This window comes from Seriola aureovittata, chromosome 1 (genome assembly GCF_021018895.1).
Source record: "Seriola aureovittata isolate HTS-2021-v1 ecotype China chromosome 1, ASM2101889v1, whole genome shotgun sequence".
Classification (NCBI taxonomy): domain Eukaryota; kingdom Metazoa; phylum Chordata; class Actinopteri; order Carangiformes; family Carangidae; genus Seriola; species Seriola aureovittata.
Window position 1 is genome coordinate 32,998,201 of NC_079364.1, and position 18,090 is coordinate 33,016,290.

The 18,090-nt window shown below is 40.3% G+C and overlaps 1 protein-coding gene across 2 annotated transcripts in view; it reads right to left on the bottom strand.

Annotated features, from left to right (window-relative positions):
- Positions 1-18,090, bottom strand: part of ano1a (anoctamin 1, calcium activated chloride channel a) — a 72,023-nt gene that overhangs the window by 19,457 nt on the left and 34,476 nt on the right. For both annotated transcript variants that reach the window (XM_056383575.1, XM_056383569.1), the window contains exons 6-13: positions 13,940-13,994; positions 13,409-13,460; positions 12,546-12,601; positions 12,290-12,331; positions 9,034-9,098; positions 7,335-7,469; positions 4,121-4,281; positions 3,266-3,351 (exon numbers count right to left, since the gene is read on the bottom strand). In XM_056383575.1, the coding sequence (XP_056239550.1) occupies positions 3,266-3,351; positions 4,121-4,281; positions 7,335-7,469; positions 9,034-9,098; positions 12,290-12,331; positions 12,546-12,601; positions 13,409-13,460; positions 13,940-13,994 (652 nt within the window). The remainder of the gene's footprint in view (positions 1-3,265; positions 3,352-4,120; positions 4,282-7,334; positions 7,470-9,033; positions 9,099-12,289; positions 12,332-12,545; positions 12,602-13,408; positions 13,461-13,939; positions 13,995-18,090) is intronic.

The following is an 18,090-nucleotide window of genomic DNA, read 5'->3' on the forward strand; positions in this document are numbered from 1 at the left end:
TTTTATGTTATGTAATATGCAGAGGAGAGTTGACGGCAGCCTCTGGCTACAGACAGCAGAGGAAACTGAATCGTTTTAAACACTGCTCAGGACGAGACAGCCGACAGTCCTCGTAACTCATGGTAACCCTGCATTCTGCTGCTGATCTTCTGCTCACCCTGAGGCCCTGTAACAAGTTGACAACACCACACTGAGACACTGACACGTCATAAAGATATGGTGAACACGTTAGCAAACACCTATTTCACATCAGCAGACAGAGCTTTGTTTGTGCACCCGATGACAGAAAGTCAAACACTGACTCCCTCTGTCTCTGCTCTGGTTTGTTCGCCAGCTCTTCAGGCAGCAGTGAGACTCATGAACGTCCACACGAGAGCGACACATTGACATTATGTCCCTGTGCTGCTCAGCACAAACATATCACATTCAGGCCTGATTACCACAGAGACACATGTTCTTTGATAATCACTGTGTGACCTAAAGGCTCAATTCATCAACAACAGAAATCCAGCATAATTACAGCATCATCATTTAGTTTCATTGTATAAATAAATGATTGTATAAAACACATTTTGCTGATCTTCTGTTTGAGACACATCATTTCCACTGAGGTGGTTTTAAAGCTGTTATCGTTACAATGTTCTCCTCCAAAGGTCTTAAAATGCTCACATGTAGATTAGGGACATCAGAATTTTGTGACCTTCAGCCTCCATAACAAGCTCAGCTTCTGGACCTCAGTGTTTCAGACTCTGTGTACAGCCGTGGTGACATGGGCTCAGAGCAGCAGCAACAGAAAGCCAAAGCACTGAGCTGCTGAAGGAGCTGTGACAGGACACTTGTGGTCATGTAAAGAGAATGATTATCACTTCAAGTGTGTGTGGAGTTTAGAGTTTTTGAGAAATGTATGGCTTTGACATGTCTGTCCTCCCAGTCCACAAGTCCATGTGGGTGAGCCGAGGACACAGACTGGACCAGGTGGGTCCTACTATGAACTATGTGGGTACTTCATTGTCCTGCATGACTGTGGATTTATGAGCTTTTACAGGTGAGGAGAAACCTGAACAAAGTGTCTCCTTGATAACCACTGCTGTGATTAGTTCATTATTCAATAAACTACTAGAACCTTCCATCAGCTGACATAGTTATACTAGTAATATAAATCATGTTGCACTATTTGCAAGGAGCTAGGAAACTAACCATCCCTCAGGCTCAACAGGAGTTCAATCACCAGGAGTTTGTGTTTGTGAGGAACCTGCACCTTCAGGACTGAAGGCTGAGGAACACTGAGGCTGTAACATGTAGGAAACCTCCGTTACTGAAGGAGGAAATGTTCCAGCAGGTTTATCTTTCTTGAATTAAAACCTGCTCCTGAACAATCAGGGCAGCTGAGGTTCAGTTACTTCTTTTGTATCCTCACTGTGGGAGTGTGTGTGATGCTTATCTTATAGGTGTGGAGGAAAGAGTAGTACCTGTTTAACAGGGAAACACCTTAAAAAGAAAAGTCAAGGAGGCCCATGGAGCAGAGAGAGAGAGAGAGAGAGGCAGGAGCTGTGCTGCCACAGAGGACACAAACAACAGTAACAGTATGATGTTGAGAGCTCACAGGACGACCAACATCGGGAAGAAAAAGAGAGCAGCTACTGTTAGACACCTCAAGGGAGAAAGGTTTGGTGTTAGGAAACAGCATCCGCAGAACAGATCTGAAACAGGAAGTTTCAAGGAAGAAGTTTAAATATGAGACGGCGGGAAGTAAAGTTTGATCCAAACCTTATGTTCCTCCTGTAAAAGACAACACACAAAAACACAAGGAAAAGTGGTCAGTCAGCTGTCATCCTCTCTGAACATGAAAACATATCTATGAAAAGAGGGAAACTTTTCCATTAAAATACAGTTGTTTTCTTTTCATTATGATTTTTAAAACAGGACGTTCAGCTCTCATTTCTGAGGCTGTTTGTGTGGGAACAATTTAGACGAAGGCTGAGTCACTGCACAAAAGACAGAGGTACATTCATATGCACATCCTGACCTCAGCCTGTGTGTCGGCCTCATTACTCTGTGACTGTGCTTTTAAGTGCGACACATCTTCACGTTAATAAATGTGTCGTTAAGAGTCTTTTCAAACACATGGTTCAGTTTGGAAATGTGTGATGAAACATGACGATGAGAGAGTGAGACAGTCATGAGGAGGGAGGGGCAGGTTTTTCTTTTAACAATACCTGAAGGTGAAGTCAGGTGAGATTTTCACCCAGGAGACTGGGGCTCAGTGTCCTTATATTTTTTGACTCATTTATTTTCAGTTTTCCTTTATTGTTATAAGAATATAATTTGAAATGAGACATTATGGCTCACACGATGAAAGGATGAGCACAGAAGTGACTTCAGGTATAAAGGTATTCTGTGTTCACTTATGTCTAAATATGAAGCTGAAGCCAGCAGCTGATTAGCTTAGCTTAACAGAGGCTAAAGATGGAAACAGGAGGAAACAGCTAGCCTGGCTCTATCTAAAGGCTCAGAATTAAACCAACCAACACCTCAAAGCTCTCTGACTGACACTTTATATCTCACTGGTTTAATGTGTCTGTGCTTTGTGACTTTTGAAGTTAAAAGTATTGAACAAGTGCACATGGATGTATTGCAAGTGCATCCCAGCCGGGTTCATCACTTTTAAGTGTCACCTGGAAACAATTATTTGCAAAGCATGTGTTGTCAAATTCATGAAGATTTTTCTGTTGTTGTTTTATCAGTTTGCATGTGTAGTTTCATATTAAGCATGAGAGTGGAATTAATCTGGACATATAACTCTCAGCAAGAAAGCCAGTGATCTTTAGGGATGCCCTGATTGATCGGCTGTTGATCATAATCGGACGGTTTTCATTAAAAGCATTTTATCAGAATGACTGCTTCTAGTCTCCTATCACCTGCGACCCGATCACCTATGGTTAATACTCTGGTGTCTGGGCTGACAGAAGCAGTGTGTGCTGTGTAGTGTAGTCCCGCTTCCAACATGTCGGCCGTGTTGAACTTTTACAAAGTGTGTGAGACTGATATAACGTTCGTCATCTGCAATGCACGCCAAAGATGATCGGTATCCACCGTGGATCGGCCGATCTCACCCACAGATGATCGGCTTTGGTGGCAAAAAACAAGTGATCGGGGCATCCCAGTGATCTTATTTTCCATATGGTCCAGCTGTTGTTCTCAGCCATACAGCTGTGGATGTACATCCTTCCGGTTGATGAAACAGTGATTTGTGACGGTGTCTCACCTCCTCTTCCTCTCCGAAGCCGGTCAGGTCCCAAATGTAGTTGAGTCGCATCTGTCGTCTCTTCCAGTGCTCCATGAAGAGGACAGCTGCAACCAGACAGACACAGCAAACACACTCTTACTTCAAGTCTACTTCATCTAAACTTCAACTACCACTCATATTTCGGCATTTCTGAACATATGGTATCTGTATCCAAAATATCTGAGATAAATGTGAAACTCTGCACATGAAAATATACTAAAAATATAAAACTGACTATAAAGTGACTATTTGATGATGAGTTGATTGTTTTTTCTTTTTAACCATTCTATAAACAGGGTTCCTCCACGATAACAGAATTACTTCAGTGTGAATAATAGTTTAATAGCTGTTGGACAACACTGGAGACCAGAGCAGATGGTGACACATACACAGGACAAATAAACTACTTTCTGTTTTTCAATGAGGATGCCTCCACACAGTCTCATGGTACTCTCCCTCATCAGGTCTCCAGCAGGTGAATGCAGATGGCGGTCTCTGTCAGACTCGAGCTTCAGCTAAACACAGAACACCTCCCTGATGTGAAGCCCTGCTGCTGCTGACAGATGGCAGTGAGTTCTGGCAGGACATCAGAGGAAACCCGGCTGTGTTTACTCACAAGTTATCTTTGTGGACTCTTACTGCAGATTTCCTGAGCAGTGTCCGTGTTTTCTGTTAAACCTAAACGGAAGGGATTAAATGCTACCGTCTATGAACGAGATCAGATCAGCTGATGCTCAGCTGCACGGCCTGTATGTGTAACACTTGACTCATCTGCTGGTCTTTACTGCACCCTTTAGTTTCTGTTTTGAATGATCAGTGTGAACGAGCCCTCACCCCACAGGGCCATGAAGATGGAGAAGAAGACGGTAGCTGGGTTGTCGAACAGGTGGCTGGCTCTGGCTGTACCACACGCAGTCACCAGCTTCCAGTAGCTGCAGGCGCGGTCACACAGCGGACACATGGTGATGTTGTTCCTGGGATCACAGATCTCCATACTGACAACAGAGGTGGAGGAGGACATGCAGAATTCAAAGAGTTGGAGCAAAGTTCCCGATTACAAGGAAAAAACAAACATGTTATTACTTAAATGTGAAGAACGAGGACTTCTGCATGTTGCCTGTTAAAAATCTTATTTACAGCAGTTCTTTATATCAGAATTACTCTTATGGCAATATAAAATGGACCACTGGGTTCACAGCTTCAGACTGATCATCATCCTGATAAAATCACAACTTATGTGATATCAACGTTCATTCTAACTGTAATTATTTTGTGGAAAATCAGCTGAGAAACAGTTTCTGGAAAAAATCTGTCAGGTTTTGGTTCATGCAGCAAATTAAGTTAAATCATATATAAATCTAGTTTTTCCATAAAATAGTCCTGCTCATTGATGTGTCACACTGCACATCACAGCCTCATACTCTCACGGACATTAAAGGGAAAGTTACTGCAGCATAAACAGTACAATTTCTCAAGGTTGAAATTTGTATTGCCTCATTAAACTTACTGTATCATCATATTTCCAAACATCAACAGACAAGTTCTGAACATGTACTGTCTGTAATGAGTTAGTGTGGCAATAAACCTACAGCTTCAGTATGTGATTATGGGAAAAGGTGGAGTCATTTAGCGGGTGTGGTCTAAGTCTGATGTTTACCATCAAGATTCCACAGTGCAGACATCTCCATCTCAACAAGTCATATTCTCTGCTACTGAGGCTTCAACTCTTATTTTGAAAACACCTGCCACTGATTCTGGCAACAGTTTAATTTGTACAGGAAACAGGTGACCCGGTTTTGTAAAATATCATATTTTGAACTAAAAGATTATTGACACAAACCACAAGGCAAAAGAGAGAAAATATGTTTTTGACAAATGATGTCAATTGTTTTCTGAACTTCTTGCTGCCTACAAATGTGTGTCCACATCACCGTGTATTGAAAACTGTTCCAAAGCTGTTATGAAATGTCTGGTCAGAGTCTTATTCTTTGAACAGTCTCTGATTTCAATCAGTTTAATCTGTGTTTTATTTATGCAAAACTCTTGTTGACAATTGAGAACATGTTTGCATATCATACAGTCTTAAAAAATATGATATATATTATTTCATTTGGAGCTGAACCTCAGGTTCATATCTGGACCTGTACAACATACGTAAAAAGTTAGTGAACCTCTGAATGACCTGGTTTTCTTCATTAACTGCTCATAAAATCTGATCTGATCTTCTTCAAGTCATAGGTGTAAACAAACTGTCCCTGAGCTAATAACACAAACAATTAAAACGTTGTGTCTTTATTAAACACAGCCATTAAACATCAATTAAGTCATTAATTCACAGTGCTGGTGGAAACAGTCAGTGAACCTTGGATTTAATAACTGGTTGAAACTCCTTTGGCTCCAATAACCTGAAACCAGCTCTTCCAGTAGCAGCTGATCAGAGCTGCTCAGTGTTCAGGAGGAGGTTTGGACCCTTCTTCCCTTAAAGAGCTGCTTCAGCTCAGACAGATTCTCAGGATGTCTGGTGTGAGCGGCTCTCTGGGCTCAGTCCACAGCATCTCTACTGGATGAAGGTCTGGGCTCTGACTGGACCACTACAGAAGGTGGATTTACTTTGTCTTAAAGATCCCCTCTAATTAAATTCCACTGTTTCACCTTGTTAACATCCATATTGTTATGTGCCAGGCAAGGGCAGGCTGTTTTTGTTTTCTCCCTCTCCCTCTCTCTCTCTGTCTCTCCCTCACTTGGTTTCCCTCCAGGTGCTGATTGGTGATTGGGCTCCACCTGAGCAGACTAGGGGAGGATGGCTTATTGAGCTCCTGGCTGTCCCAGTGGCCAATCATCTGCCTCGAGTCCTCCAATAAAAGGGGGGCCTGAATGAGGAGATCTCTCTCTCATTTTGCCGGATAGTGATCAGCCTGCCAGTTGTGTTCATGTAAAAGGGATGTACTGAAGGTATGTGGTGGGAGGAAGGAGTTAGGTAAGTTGGGTCACCCTGTACATCTCAACATGCAGTTTTCCTTTGTCTAGAAACATTAGGTTAGTGGTGGGTGCCACCCTCTGTATTGTTTTGGAGGCTCTTGTCTTAGATTAGGTAGATGTTGTTTCAGGAGATGAAGATAGCTTAGGCCTCATTTTGTTTTATTGGGTTCATTTCTTTGGCACGCCACCTTTGTCCCTTCCTCCCCCACATTGGACTTCCTTGTTGAGACCTTCAGGGTGCAATAAACTACCTTCTAGTATTCATTGACTCAGTTTAATTCTTGATTTGTCACGTTACAGTTCCTGTCACTCCTAGCTCCAACTATGGGATGTAACACATATGATGTTTTTATATAATACCGACATTATGAGAGAAATAGTCATCAGCACCATGACAGTCAGGCAGTGAACCAATGACAGTCTCATAAATACAGATTCAGACAGCCAGGGTCTAATACATCATAAACCTAACGAACCAATCTCGTCAACTGGTGGGGGCGGGGCTAAATAAACCTGAAACCTTGTCAGTATAGGGAGAGTTAGCATTAGAAAGACCACTAACACTGTCAGCCACTGCCCATTACAAGCTAACAAATAAAAGACGCTAAGTGTTCTGATCCGTCTGCTAGTCTCTGGTTCTGGTCTCAGACTCCTCATCTGAGTCTGGGTCTGACTGAGGCTCAAACATGTGGCTGAGTCTCTCTGATGTTTCCTCCTCTCACCATCTTGATATTCTCTGCTCTCTCACCTGTCCACCTGGAGCAAGCAGGTAGTGGGCGGGGCTCAAGGCCTGATCCAGATTTCTCAACCAGGAAGTAAGAGATGAGACTTTTTACGTGGGAAAACCATGCTAAACAAAATATGAATCATAGAAGATTTTTACAGAGTTTAAAACATGTCTGAGAGTAAGCTTAAGTCATTCTGTAGCAGATTTACTTTGATTGTCCTGCTGCATCACCAGCCTCTCCTGTCTTACTTACTTTTTCATGCCACTGTAGAAACATTTTGATAACACCCAGTCTAAAACAATGTTTTTTTAGGGAGGTCCAAGGGGAAAGTGTGTGTGTACCTTGGTATGTTGTCGTCGACAGTGGCACAGCCGTAGAGGAACACTATGACTCCAACGATGGCTGCAGGGATCAGCATCTGTGTGTAGACTCCTAACCAGGCGAAGTACAGGCCAACCTTCTCCCCAAAGTACTTCCTGTGGGAGGAGACAGCACAGGTCATAAAACATCACCGTTAACAAATGACATCATGGTCCATATGATTAGATCATATATTACAGCCAGTTTTCATTGGATGTTGGAGATGATTTACCCATCAACCATCACTTCCACTACAACCTGCTTTCTGCAGCATTCCTACAAACAAAATGATTTAATGACTCTTATGAAACTGCTGCTCTGATAATTTAATCATGTTGCATTGTCTTGCTCATTATATATAACCTGTTACATCAGTACAGTGAGAGTCCTCCTCTGTGTTTCTCCTACAGCAGTTAATGCTGCTGAGATCAGAGCTTTTCAAGCTACCAATTACTTGACATAGCAAAGCTACTGCAGAAATCTAGTTTATTAACTAAAGCTACTTAGAAAAAGTTGAAATTGACAATGTACATGTGTTATAAAAATTATAGCAAAATACAAAACAAAAAAGTCACATGCCAGCAAAAAATGTCACTCGAGTTTGTTGCAAAAAGTTCCTACATGTTCACAGGTCATAATATCTAAATACGCAACCAGTCCTCCAACCTAAAGACATACGACCCATTGGAGTGTCTCCTGAAATAGCGTCCCTACAGCGACATGCATACCGGACCTCAGTTGTCATGGTTACCATAATAAACATGCGACTGTACCAAGAGTGGCGTACTCAGCGTTGCTGTGGTTATAATAACGGTCATGTCTTAGTGATGTTTAGGCACAAAAACTACTTGGTTAGGTTTAGGAAAAGATCATGACTTGGGTTAAATTAAGTACTTCTTCAACATTAGATGATCTTTGTTGTCATGGTTACAATAATAACAATATAAACCGCTGGTTTCACATGGGAATCCAACACTGATCTGCTGTGTCATATTCCTGTGTTTTGTCGACCAATCTATCCACCCCAACCTCCTCCTGATGTGGACTTTGTCTCTCTTTTATACTTTTCCCTTTGTTCCTGTCATGATCACTACGACCACTAGATCACCTAGCAACAAAACGTAACCATGGGTTGCAATAAGCTGCGGCACAAATGACCTGTGGATCCTTTTTTCACAGGAGGACAGTCTCAAAATACCCCACTACTGATGGGAGAGTGATGTCAGCTTTGGTTTTGTATAGAATAATTGCCGTGAATTCCCATAAATGTGTATCATGGTGATTGTTCCTCAGGCTGAGATTCAGGAGGTTTATTCATGATGATGCTGTAGCTGTGTGAGCACTGAGCAACACCCGCCCTTGGCTCCTGCACATGAACTACATAAAGGTCCGGTATGTGGTATGGACTGTCTGACAAATGCATTGCCTGGAATTCACAGCATTCACATTTGTAGTTTCAGTAGTTACTCACACAAAAATGTCAAAAAGTCATTTAACTATTTGAATCACTATGAACAAATAAATGTAGCTGAACTACCAGCATGTTACTATAAAATGTAGTTAAACTCCTAGTTTAATGACATGTAGTTCAAAACTCCCCAACACTGAGGACATGAGGCTGGGACACATGACCCTGATTGACCTGACAGGTGTGACGACAGGTGTGACAACAGCACTGACCTGATGAGTCCGATCGGCTGGTACTTGTAGAAGACACTGTAGCTTGCCCACTCCTCGTACAGCAGCTGTGAAGAGAAGCAGGAGTCAGTAAGGTGTTCATGTATTACACCATATATTAAACACCGGCCTTTATCCGCAATTACTTCTGTTTTCTATGTGTCTTATTTTAGTAAATCTGCTGGTGACAATATCTGCTGTTGAAGTTTGTTTTGATGAATTCAGTCTAATATATATTCTGTAATACAAAATGAATTGCTTCCATCCTCTGATGATTTTGCATTCCTTCTACATTGCTTTTTTTCAGTGTTAAGTCGGGTTGTACCTACTGATATTTTATCAATTAAATAAGAATACATTTGGACTATGAAATCACAAGTTCCCACAGCTTCAAATGTATCGTGTTGTTTAACCAACAATTCAAAACAAGGTCTTCAGTTGACTGTCACAGAGCACTGCAACCACTGACTTTTTGTTACTTCAGCTTAAACAATTTAAGGTAAACAATGACTTGATTATGATTGTTGCTGGTCATTTTCCTGTCAGTCTATTAATCAATTAATCATTTCAATTCTAGCGTTCAGTTACTGGCAATAAAACATCCTGCAAAGATGTTACACATGAAAAATTTCAGCAGCTTGGTTTTGTTGGTTTTTAATGTGAAATGTGCAGGAAGTACAAAGCGTTACCAACAGAAACTCAACGGTGCAGAGTGGCGAGTACCACTGTTGCTGAAACAATGCAGGTGCAGTGGAAACATACATTATGCTGAATTTACTAAGTCAGATAACTGAGCCAAGTACACCTGCTATAATATTTACATGTGCATCATACAGGTGAACGGTTTGATGAGCGTGAAAATGACGTGAATGTTATTAGCTTCACAGTCACCAGGAGCTGGTTTCACAAAGACAGACTCTGACTGTGGCTCAGATAAAACAAACAGTCGGACTTCTGATAGACTGAGTCTGAATTCATCTGTTGCACATATCAGTTTAGTTCTTGACTATCTTAAACTAGACTGCGGTACAATGAATTCTGGGTAAATTCAGACATTTTTCAAAAAAAAAAAAAAATGGCTCAGCCCCTTTTACCCTCAGCAGAAAATGTTTGTCTTTAGGAAGAATTCAACAGTTCCGAGGACGTTTTACTTGAAACTATAAAAAGAAAAATGTGATTTAGTGTAAAAACTCTTTCTCTTCTCTTTACTCTCCGTAACAATGTTAGCAAAGCACAAATTATGAGCCATGTTTTCCTGTTCTTAATTCTTGGGTGCTACTGGTCAGCGTAGGTGTCACTGACTGTTACCATGGTAACATTGGTCTTAGGTCTGAGTTAGCCTGGGGGTAAGGTGTCTAATGTTTCAGTCTTCAAATGAGTCAGTCTGTATTTGTGTGTAACAGTCTGACATCAGACTGATCTGTGAGCAACATGAAGACTGGCCCAACACTACAGAGCAGTCTGACATCTCTGTGTGGAACTGGCCACAGATCTCAGTCCATTTGAACTATGGGAGATGTTGGAGTGATATGTTGGGCAGTGCTCTCCTCCACCATCATCTAAACACTGGACTGAGATACTTTATGTTGTTGTTTTCTTGTCTCTAAATCCACTGATGCAGTGTTTTCACAGTTCCATTTTCTTTCTCAGACAGCAGTGCTAGCACAGTGGTGCACAGTGGTGCACAGTGGTGCACTTTGGTGCACAGTGGGAGCACAACAGTTAAATGGTTGCACATCCAAAAGAGGGGCTGTGGATGACAAGAATTCACTGCAATCACAACGAACCTGCAGGCTGGACAAAATATCAGCATTCATCTTAGAGTCCAGCAGGGTCTTCTGTCACTGTGACACCAAGCATTGTTCTGGCCACACAGTCATAATATACAATAACATTACATATATGTTGACTTATTCCCACAGGTGTAGTGTAGACCTTATTGACTACAGACATTCTGAGTTTAAAGTAATGACATTAATGATTGCTCTGTGTACGTGCACTGTTCCACCACTGGTGGACAAAGAGCTCATAAATCACTGTGAGATGGTGCGACACTCAACACAATCACACAATCACACAATCACACACTACATTCACAGCAGAGCAGCAAGCTGCAGGGTGACAAATGAAGACACGGGAGGGAGATCGCAGCAGACTGAGCCCGAGAGAGAAAACAGCTTATGGAATCTCCACATTGTCATTCCTCCTATAAATATAAATATAAACTCCGGGCTAAAGCGTTTGAGAGGCCGTTGTCTTAGTGACACACAGCCTACAGTATAATTATGGAGAGTGTTTGCAGGGGAGAAGATGACTTCAGACTCAGCATGAGCTCTTGTTTTTCTCCAGTTGTCTATTTAATTTTATTCTCATATGGTCGGACGCCCAAAAACTTAAACAATCCAGAATGATATAACTAACTCAGGTATGTTTCAGTCACCTACAGATATTGAAGTACTGTGCTGCATTCTGGGAGTAGAAGAAGCCCCTCTACACTGACTGACAATTTCACTTTCAAAATAAAACACATTTTTAGACGAAAAGAAAAATGGTGATACAGTTTGCAAGCATTTTGCTTCCTTAATTTGATCTGTTCATGAATTATTATGTCATTTTCCTGTGACAGGATGAAGGTGCAGTATTGTGTTACATAATGTGAGCTTACGATTTTTGTGTACATTTCCTGCGTTTATTGCCAAACATCATATGCACAAAATGTATTCATTTTAATATTGGCAGACCTGTACTTCCATAGTTACCAGGGTGATCTGTCCTGGTCCAATATTCAAAACCAGAAACAAACCCTCACTTACATGGACATTTCTCTACTTCTTAAAGGTGGTCTTATTGTCACAGTTATGGCTGTTCTGACTATGGGTGATGGTAACGCTGCACTCACCTCCTCTAGTCAGAATTTTGTAAAATTCAATGCAATGCAAAATTATTTTGCCCTTGGCAAAATAATTGGCCCCTCTAATAATAAATATATAATAATGAAAATGTGCCAAATTAGAATGAAACAAAAATATATATAAAGGAGTGTAAAAAATACTCTAAATAACAAAACAACACTAAATAACTTCAGTGTTGTCACATTGTAAATGACCCACATTATAAGATCAGCGCTCAACAAACACATAAAGATCTGTAGGGAGGTTTTCAGCCTGTGCTTCTTTGGGCTCATTGATGAAACAGTGTTTGTAAATGGAATGTGGGTGTTGGTGACATCTGATTTATTGATTGGTTTGACTCTACTTACCTTTCTGTCATTAGGTTCTGCATTTCCCTCCTTGATGTCTCCCTGTAAAACACACACACACACACACACACACACACACACACACACACACACACACACACACACACACACACACACACAGTTTATGTTTCATTTTCAGTAAATACACTTTGGTCATCAAGTACGAGTGATGCTTTTAACACAAATCATGAGGGTCATTCTAGTCACAGATTATTGAGTATTATTCGGGGGAGGAAGTTGTGGTGCTGATACTCACGTCATGCAGAGGATAAGCACACGTGTAGACACCATTGGCAAGCAGACTTGTGATCCCTGTAATAATAAGACACATCAAGGGGGATTATACTCCAGGAGGGGAAACACACACACAGACACACACACACACAGACACACACAGACACACACACACACACCCTGCTGTCCTCTGTGCTAGTAACTACTCTACACTCCCATGAAGCAAGGGCCCAGATGAACTGCACATTACTTGATCCTGTGTGTTACAGTCAGATACGTATCAGCTATGTGACTTCACGTTGCTGAATTTTAATTATTAAGTAATTTAATATTAATGTATATTATTAAAGTATGTTTAGAATTATTTTATAAATAAAACATACTATTCTGTCATAACACCACCACCCTATTATCCTATTATTCTAAACTATTTTATACTATATTATATTACATTTTATAATATAATATGTTATCATAATTAACATATTTTTTGTGGTAAGAGGTTTTTTTTTTTTATTACATTGACATGACATCATATAAATTTGTATTATTATTATTTCATCATTTTTATTCATTACATTCTCCCTACGATTCAATTTATATTGCATTATTAATATCCACTATACTTTCCTTTCCCCCTGCCACAAAAGACAAATACATAACACAGATACATACGACTACATCACATATAAACCCTGAAAACTACACACACTCACACACATATCATAGACTCATACACATCATATTCTTTTCATTTCTACGTCTCTATAACTGTTTCTTGTTTTTGTTGTTATTGACATGTCTGCCCATTATGTGTACCCTTCAGGTCACACTAGTTTTTGTTCTGCAAAGTCACAAATAAAGAACACAAAAAATGGGTCTCACCCATGGAGTATTTGGCTCTGGTGCATCTTGTCCTCTTCAGTACCTCATAGACCTGATGTCACAAACATTCAAATCTCATGATTTCAGTCTTAAAAAGGAGGATGTAGATGTTGTGTACAACATGTTGTATGCCTGTGTAATAGCACAAGTGGAATTGTGTTTAGAGTGTGTGTCCTGAGGGAGGCTGCCGGTCAGCTCAGTGTGAAAGATCGAGCCCTCCACAGAGAGCTGATGAGCTGGAGCTCAGCTGGGAGCCAATGACTGCTGTGATTGAGGCGCTCCAACCAATAATGAGACGTCAATTACATCACCCAGTCACTGAACAAGCACTGCAAAGAGCTGTGTGGGTGTGTGTGTTTGTGTGTGTGTCACTGAAGCAGCTCGTGTATGATGCAGATTCAGGAAATGTGTCGTCTTCTCATGCAGAGTAACACAGAAGCAGAGTCTTATTGGAGAGTGAACATCAGGCAGCTCAGGGTGCAGACACACACTGAAGGAGGGAAACACTCAATCTACTCAACCAATACTCACTATTGAGCTCCTGGTCTTGCTGTCAAAGAATTTGTCTCTGTCAGACAGATCGAATCTGGCAATGAAAAGCACAACAGGTCTGGTTTTAGCTGCAGGAGCAGAGACAGAGTTCAGACTGATAGCAGCACATGACTTAGAAGAGACGTTGATGCTGGAAAGAAATGGATGAGACAGATCATCAACCACCACCGAGACTCTGTGATACTGACTAATGTTAATATAATTAAATGGCTTCTGCACACAATGAACTGAGGTTAAAGCTGTGCCAGACAAGATTTTATGTTTAAATACACTAAATCATGTTGACACTGCTTTAAAGCCCAAATCTGAACAGTCTCAATATTTCAGGTTCCAAGAACGAGCGACACAAACAGGACCATATAACCAGGATGGGTTAGGGTGAGGATGACTACCCTTATAAAGATTTATAAATGCTTTATAATTAGTTCATATAAATTATGTTCAGTTGTTAACACTTTATAAATCATAAATAAACAATTTATAACATAGTTTTCATACAGTGATGCAGACTCACTATTTGGCAAGTTAATGCTTACTTCTCATTAATCTTACTAATGACTTAATACCATTTAAAACTGTTAAAAGGAGACTTGTTGTAAAGTGTGAAACCCATTATCATTCATAAATGAGTTATAAATGTTTGTAAAAGATGAGAAGCAGAAACATGAAGATGGATATAGGGAGAATCACAGAGATGTGAACAGTGGGACAAAGAATGGATGAACAGTTCACCAGGTAAAGGAAGGTTATCAACTGTGTTCTAGCTGGATGCTAAAGTCCTAAAGAAGAGAGCAACCAGCAGAAAGCATCTGCATGTTAATCTGCACTGTGATAACAATCTGATCAACAGCTGTGATTAGAATGAGGACGGCTGCTGATACATGTCAAGATCAACAACACTGCCACGGCCTCAGAGGATGAATCTGCTCATTTGATATGATCATGTGATCTGCCATAATTTGATCTGCCAAATGAAATGTTTTGACCATTAAGATGCTGACGGTGCTTCATTGCTAGTAACTGAACAAACGTGTGATGAAGAAGCAGCTACAAATGCTGATGATGGAGAAAACAAAGAAGGCTCAGTAACTAATGAGATATGAGGTTTAACAGTACAGAGACATGTGGGCTCACTATTTGGCAAGCATGTCACTGTTGCCCTTTTTATCTGATGTGTTATAACAGCTTATAAATGATTTATAAAGTGTTAACAAGCTAATTAATAAACTAGTTATAAACCATTCATAAATCCTTTATAAGGGTAGTCTTATTGTAAAGTTATATCCAAAGATGTTACACAACAATGTTCATGCACAAGTAACAACATGGAGTGTAAGTCATGCAGTTACAGCACTACGGGTGAAGTCTGTGATTTCACAACAAACTGATAATGAGAGGTGGAGGAGCTTGTTTGTCAGAGTGAATAGTAAATGGACTTCACTTACATAATCGTATTGACTTTACACTATAAGCCACGTTCATCCATTCACACACGCCATGGGTTCAGTATCTTGCCTAAGAACACTTCGACCTGGCAATTAGTCCACAACCCACTGTACCTCCTGACGTTCATATTGTATAAGGCAGGGACACGTCTTGGAACAAACAGACCTGCATTTGTCTCTCGTCTCATACTGGAGGTCAGTGATGATGGGTGCAAAAACTGACCATGATCATGACTCTGCCCAAACCTCAATCAAATGGAATTAGTTTAACAACTTCCCTAAAGAAGGCCTCAGTTCAGACCCTGAGGTCAGTGACCTCTGTCTAAACTCTCATTAATGTCTCATTTTTCTATTCATCAAGTCTGTTTTTCTCTCTGTGCTCAGCCTACATCATGTTGGATTTGCTACCTTCTATTTTCTGAAACAATCTTGGCATCAGGAGCTAACCTATATTTGCTGCCTAATTAACTTGCATCTTAGATTAGCTTCTAGCCTAGCTTCACTTCTCTTCACCCACAGCTACTATATCGTCTTTCAGACAGAGATATGTCATAATTTTGAAAACCTTCTTTGCTAATATACAGAAGATGTTAGGTTAAGTGGTCTACGTGTAGGCTGATGTGTGGTGTAATTAATTTGTGCTATACTGACTTAACTTATTAAAGAGGGCAGATGTTGAAGTTGTAAAAATCAAACATTTTGTTAAAAATGCCCGATAATATCGAATATCACATCATTTCCCGTCATATGCAATACTTTTCATAATATCAAAACAATTTGAAAGATAAAATACAATAATATAATTCTATTATATTGTTACAGATATCACAATTGTGATAATATTGTATATCGCGATATTTGGGCTGGACTGTATTGAGATAATACGTTTTGGATTTTGCCAAATGTCCCGTGAGAATATACTAATTTGCCGGATATGTTAGTATAAATGTACATTTTCATGTGTGTGCACTGATTAACAGCACATAAAGTTAAACAATATTTTTGCTAAAGATATTAAATGAAGGTCTGAATTTAATACTTGTAAGCACCTCAGTATCAAAACACAGCTGCTAACACTCCAGCTGCATGTCGCCAACTCACCATCTGTTACCTACTTTCTGTTGTTACAGTAGCTTGACATACATTTGACTACAAGTTGTTTATTTATGAGCTGTTGTGACTACTTTCTGACTCTCTTCATATGAATATTGTTCTTTGAAGAAAAGCACTTGTATTTCATCCAAATGAGACTGTGTGCAGCTCCTGTCAGTCAGTCAGCGCTCGTGTAGCTCTTCCTTCACCGACAGACAACATTCATCAGAAGAGAAACCTGCAGTTCAGTTTAATCTTTTACTCAGATCTTGAGTAGCCTGAATCTTCTTAGGAAATTACACAACAGAATTCAAGACTAAATGTAGCAGCATTAAACACAGTCTTATGAAACCAGTTTAAATTAATGTACTTTATACTGTAAAATCTAGAACTACTCTTAATCTCAGGGAAGAGCCCTGAGTGTTTTAGAAACTGATGAAGATTTGGTGATGAAAAGATGTGGAGGGAGACTTCCTGCTAGCTGTTAGTCAGAGTTGTAAATATAGCTGCCCACTGCCCACTCTCTCCTCTATACGTCCTGACGGAGGCTGGTGTTGATGCTCTGACTGCCTTTGAAGCTGGTTATACTTGTTGGGATTGAACAGGAAGCATCAGTGAAGTCATGAATTCTGTCTGAAGTTTATCCAATTAGTCAGTCCAAGTGATTTATTAAGCTATTTTCAGAATCCTCCAACATAGTGTTGATCAATAAAAAAATGTTAATTCATTTCTCCGTGTTTGTTCCTCTGAGAGGGAAAGCTGCGGGACAAGAAACAACAAAGAACTTGAAACATTATCACAGTCGTGTAGGAGGATTTTGTGCGACATGGCACCTTTGTGCTATTGTCTCTGCTCACTGTTGTTTAACTCCACCCCTGAGATGATCTCTGCCTCGTCTGTCTCGTCTCTGATGACACATTATCTGCTCAAAGCTACAGTTTTTGCATGATGTTAGCATACATGCTTGGAGACATATTATTTCCCTATTAACATGGTTAACGTTGAATCATTTAGTGAAATGTATGTTTCAACACATCCAGACTTTTTTAGCCAGATGGAAACAGCTGTAAACAGAATTGTTATGACCTGGTGTATTAGCAAACAGCTGCCTATTTCCTCATCCAGCTGTTACAGATCAACATGATGATTCCTGTGTCATGATGTCTGTGTCACCTGATGAATCTCAGTCCACTGTTCCCTCTCTTTTAGCTCTGTGTTTGGGCTCCACCAGCTCCTGAGGGAAACATCTGTCTCTTTAGCTGCTGAATGCTCCACTATGTACAGCTGGTTTGTAGCTTTGTCTGTTTGGTGATGAGCAGGTAGTGGACAGTGGCGTGAAGTCAGAGTGAGGTCCGGAGAGCAGAACAATGACATAAAACAGACTGAAAGACCCCATAAAGCTGAGAGGAGCTGCAGGGCTGGTGATCATTTTTCTGTGGGGTCATTATATGAACAATCTCATCCACGTGACTCATTGTCAGTTGATCCATTGTTAACGTGAGAGTATTGATTATTGCAGCTTTAAAGAAGAAAACAAAGAGAAACAAATAAACAAAGAATGAAAAGATCCACGTGTAAAAGTGTTTTCTTAAT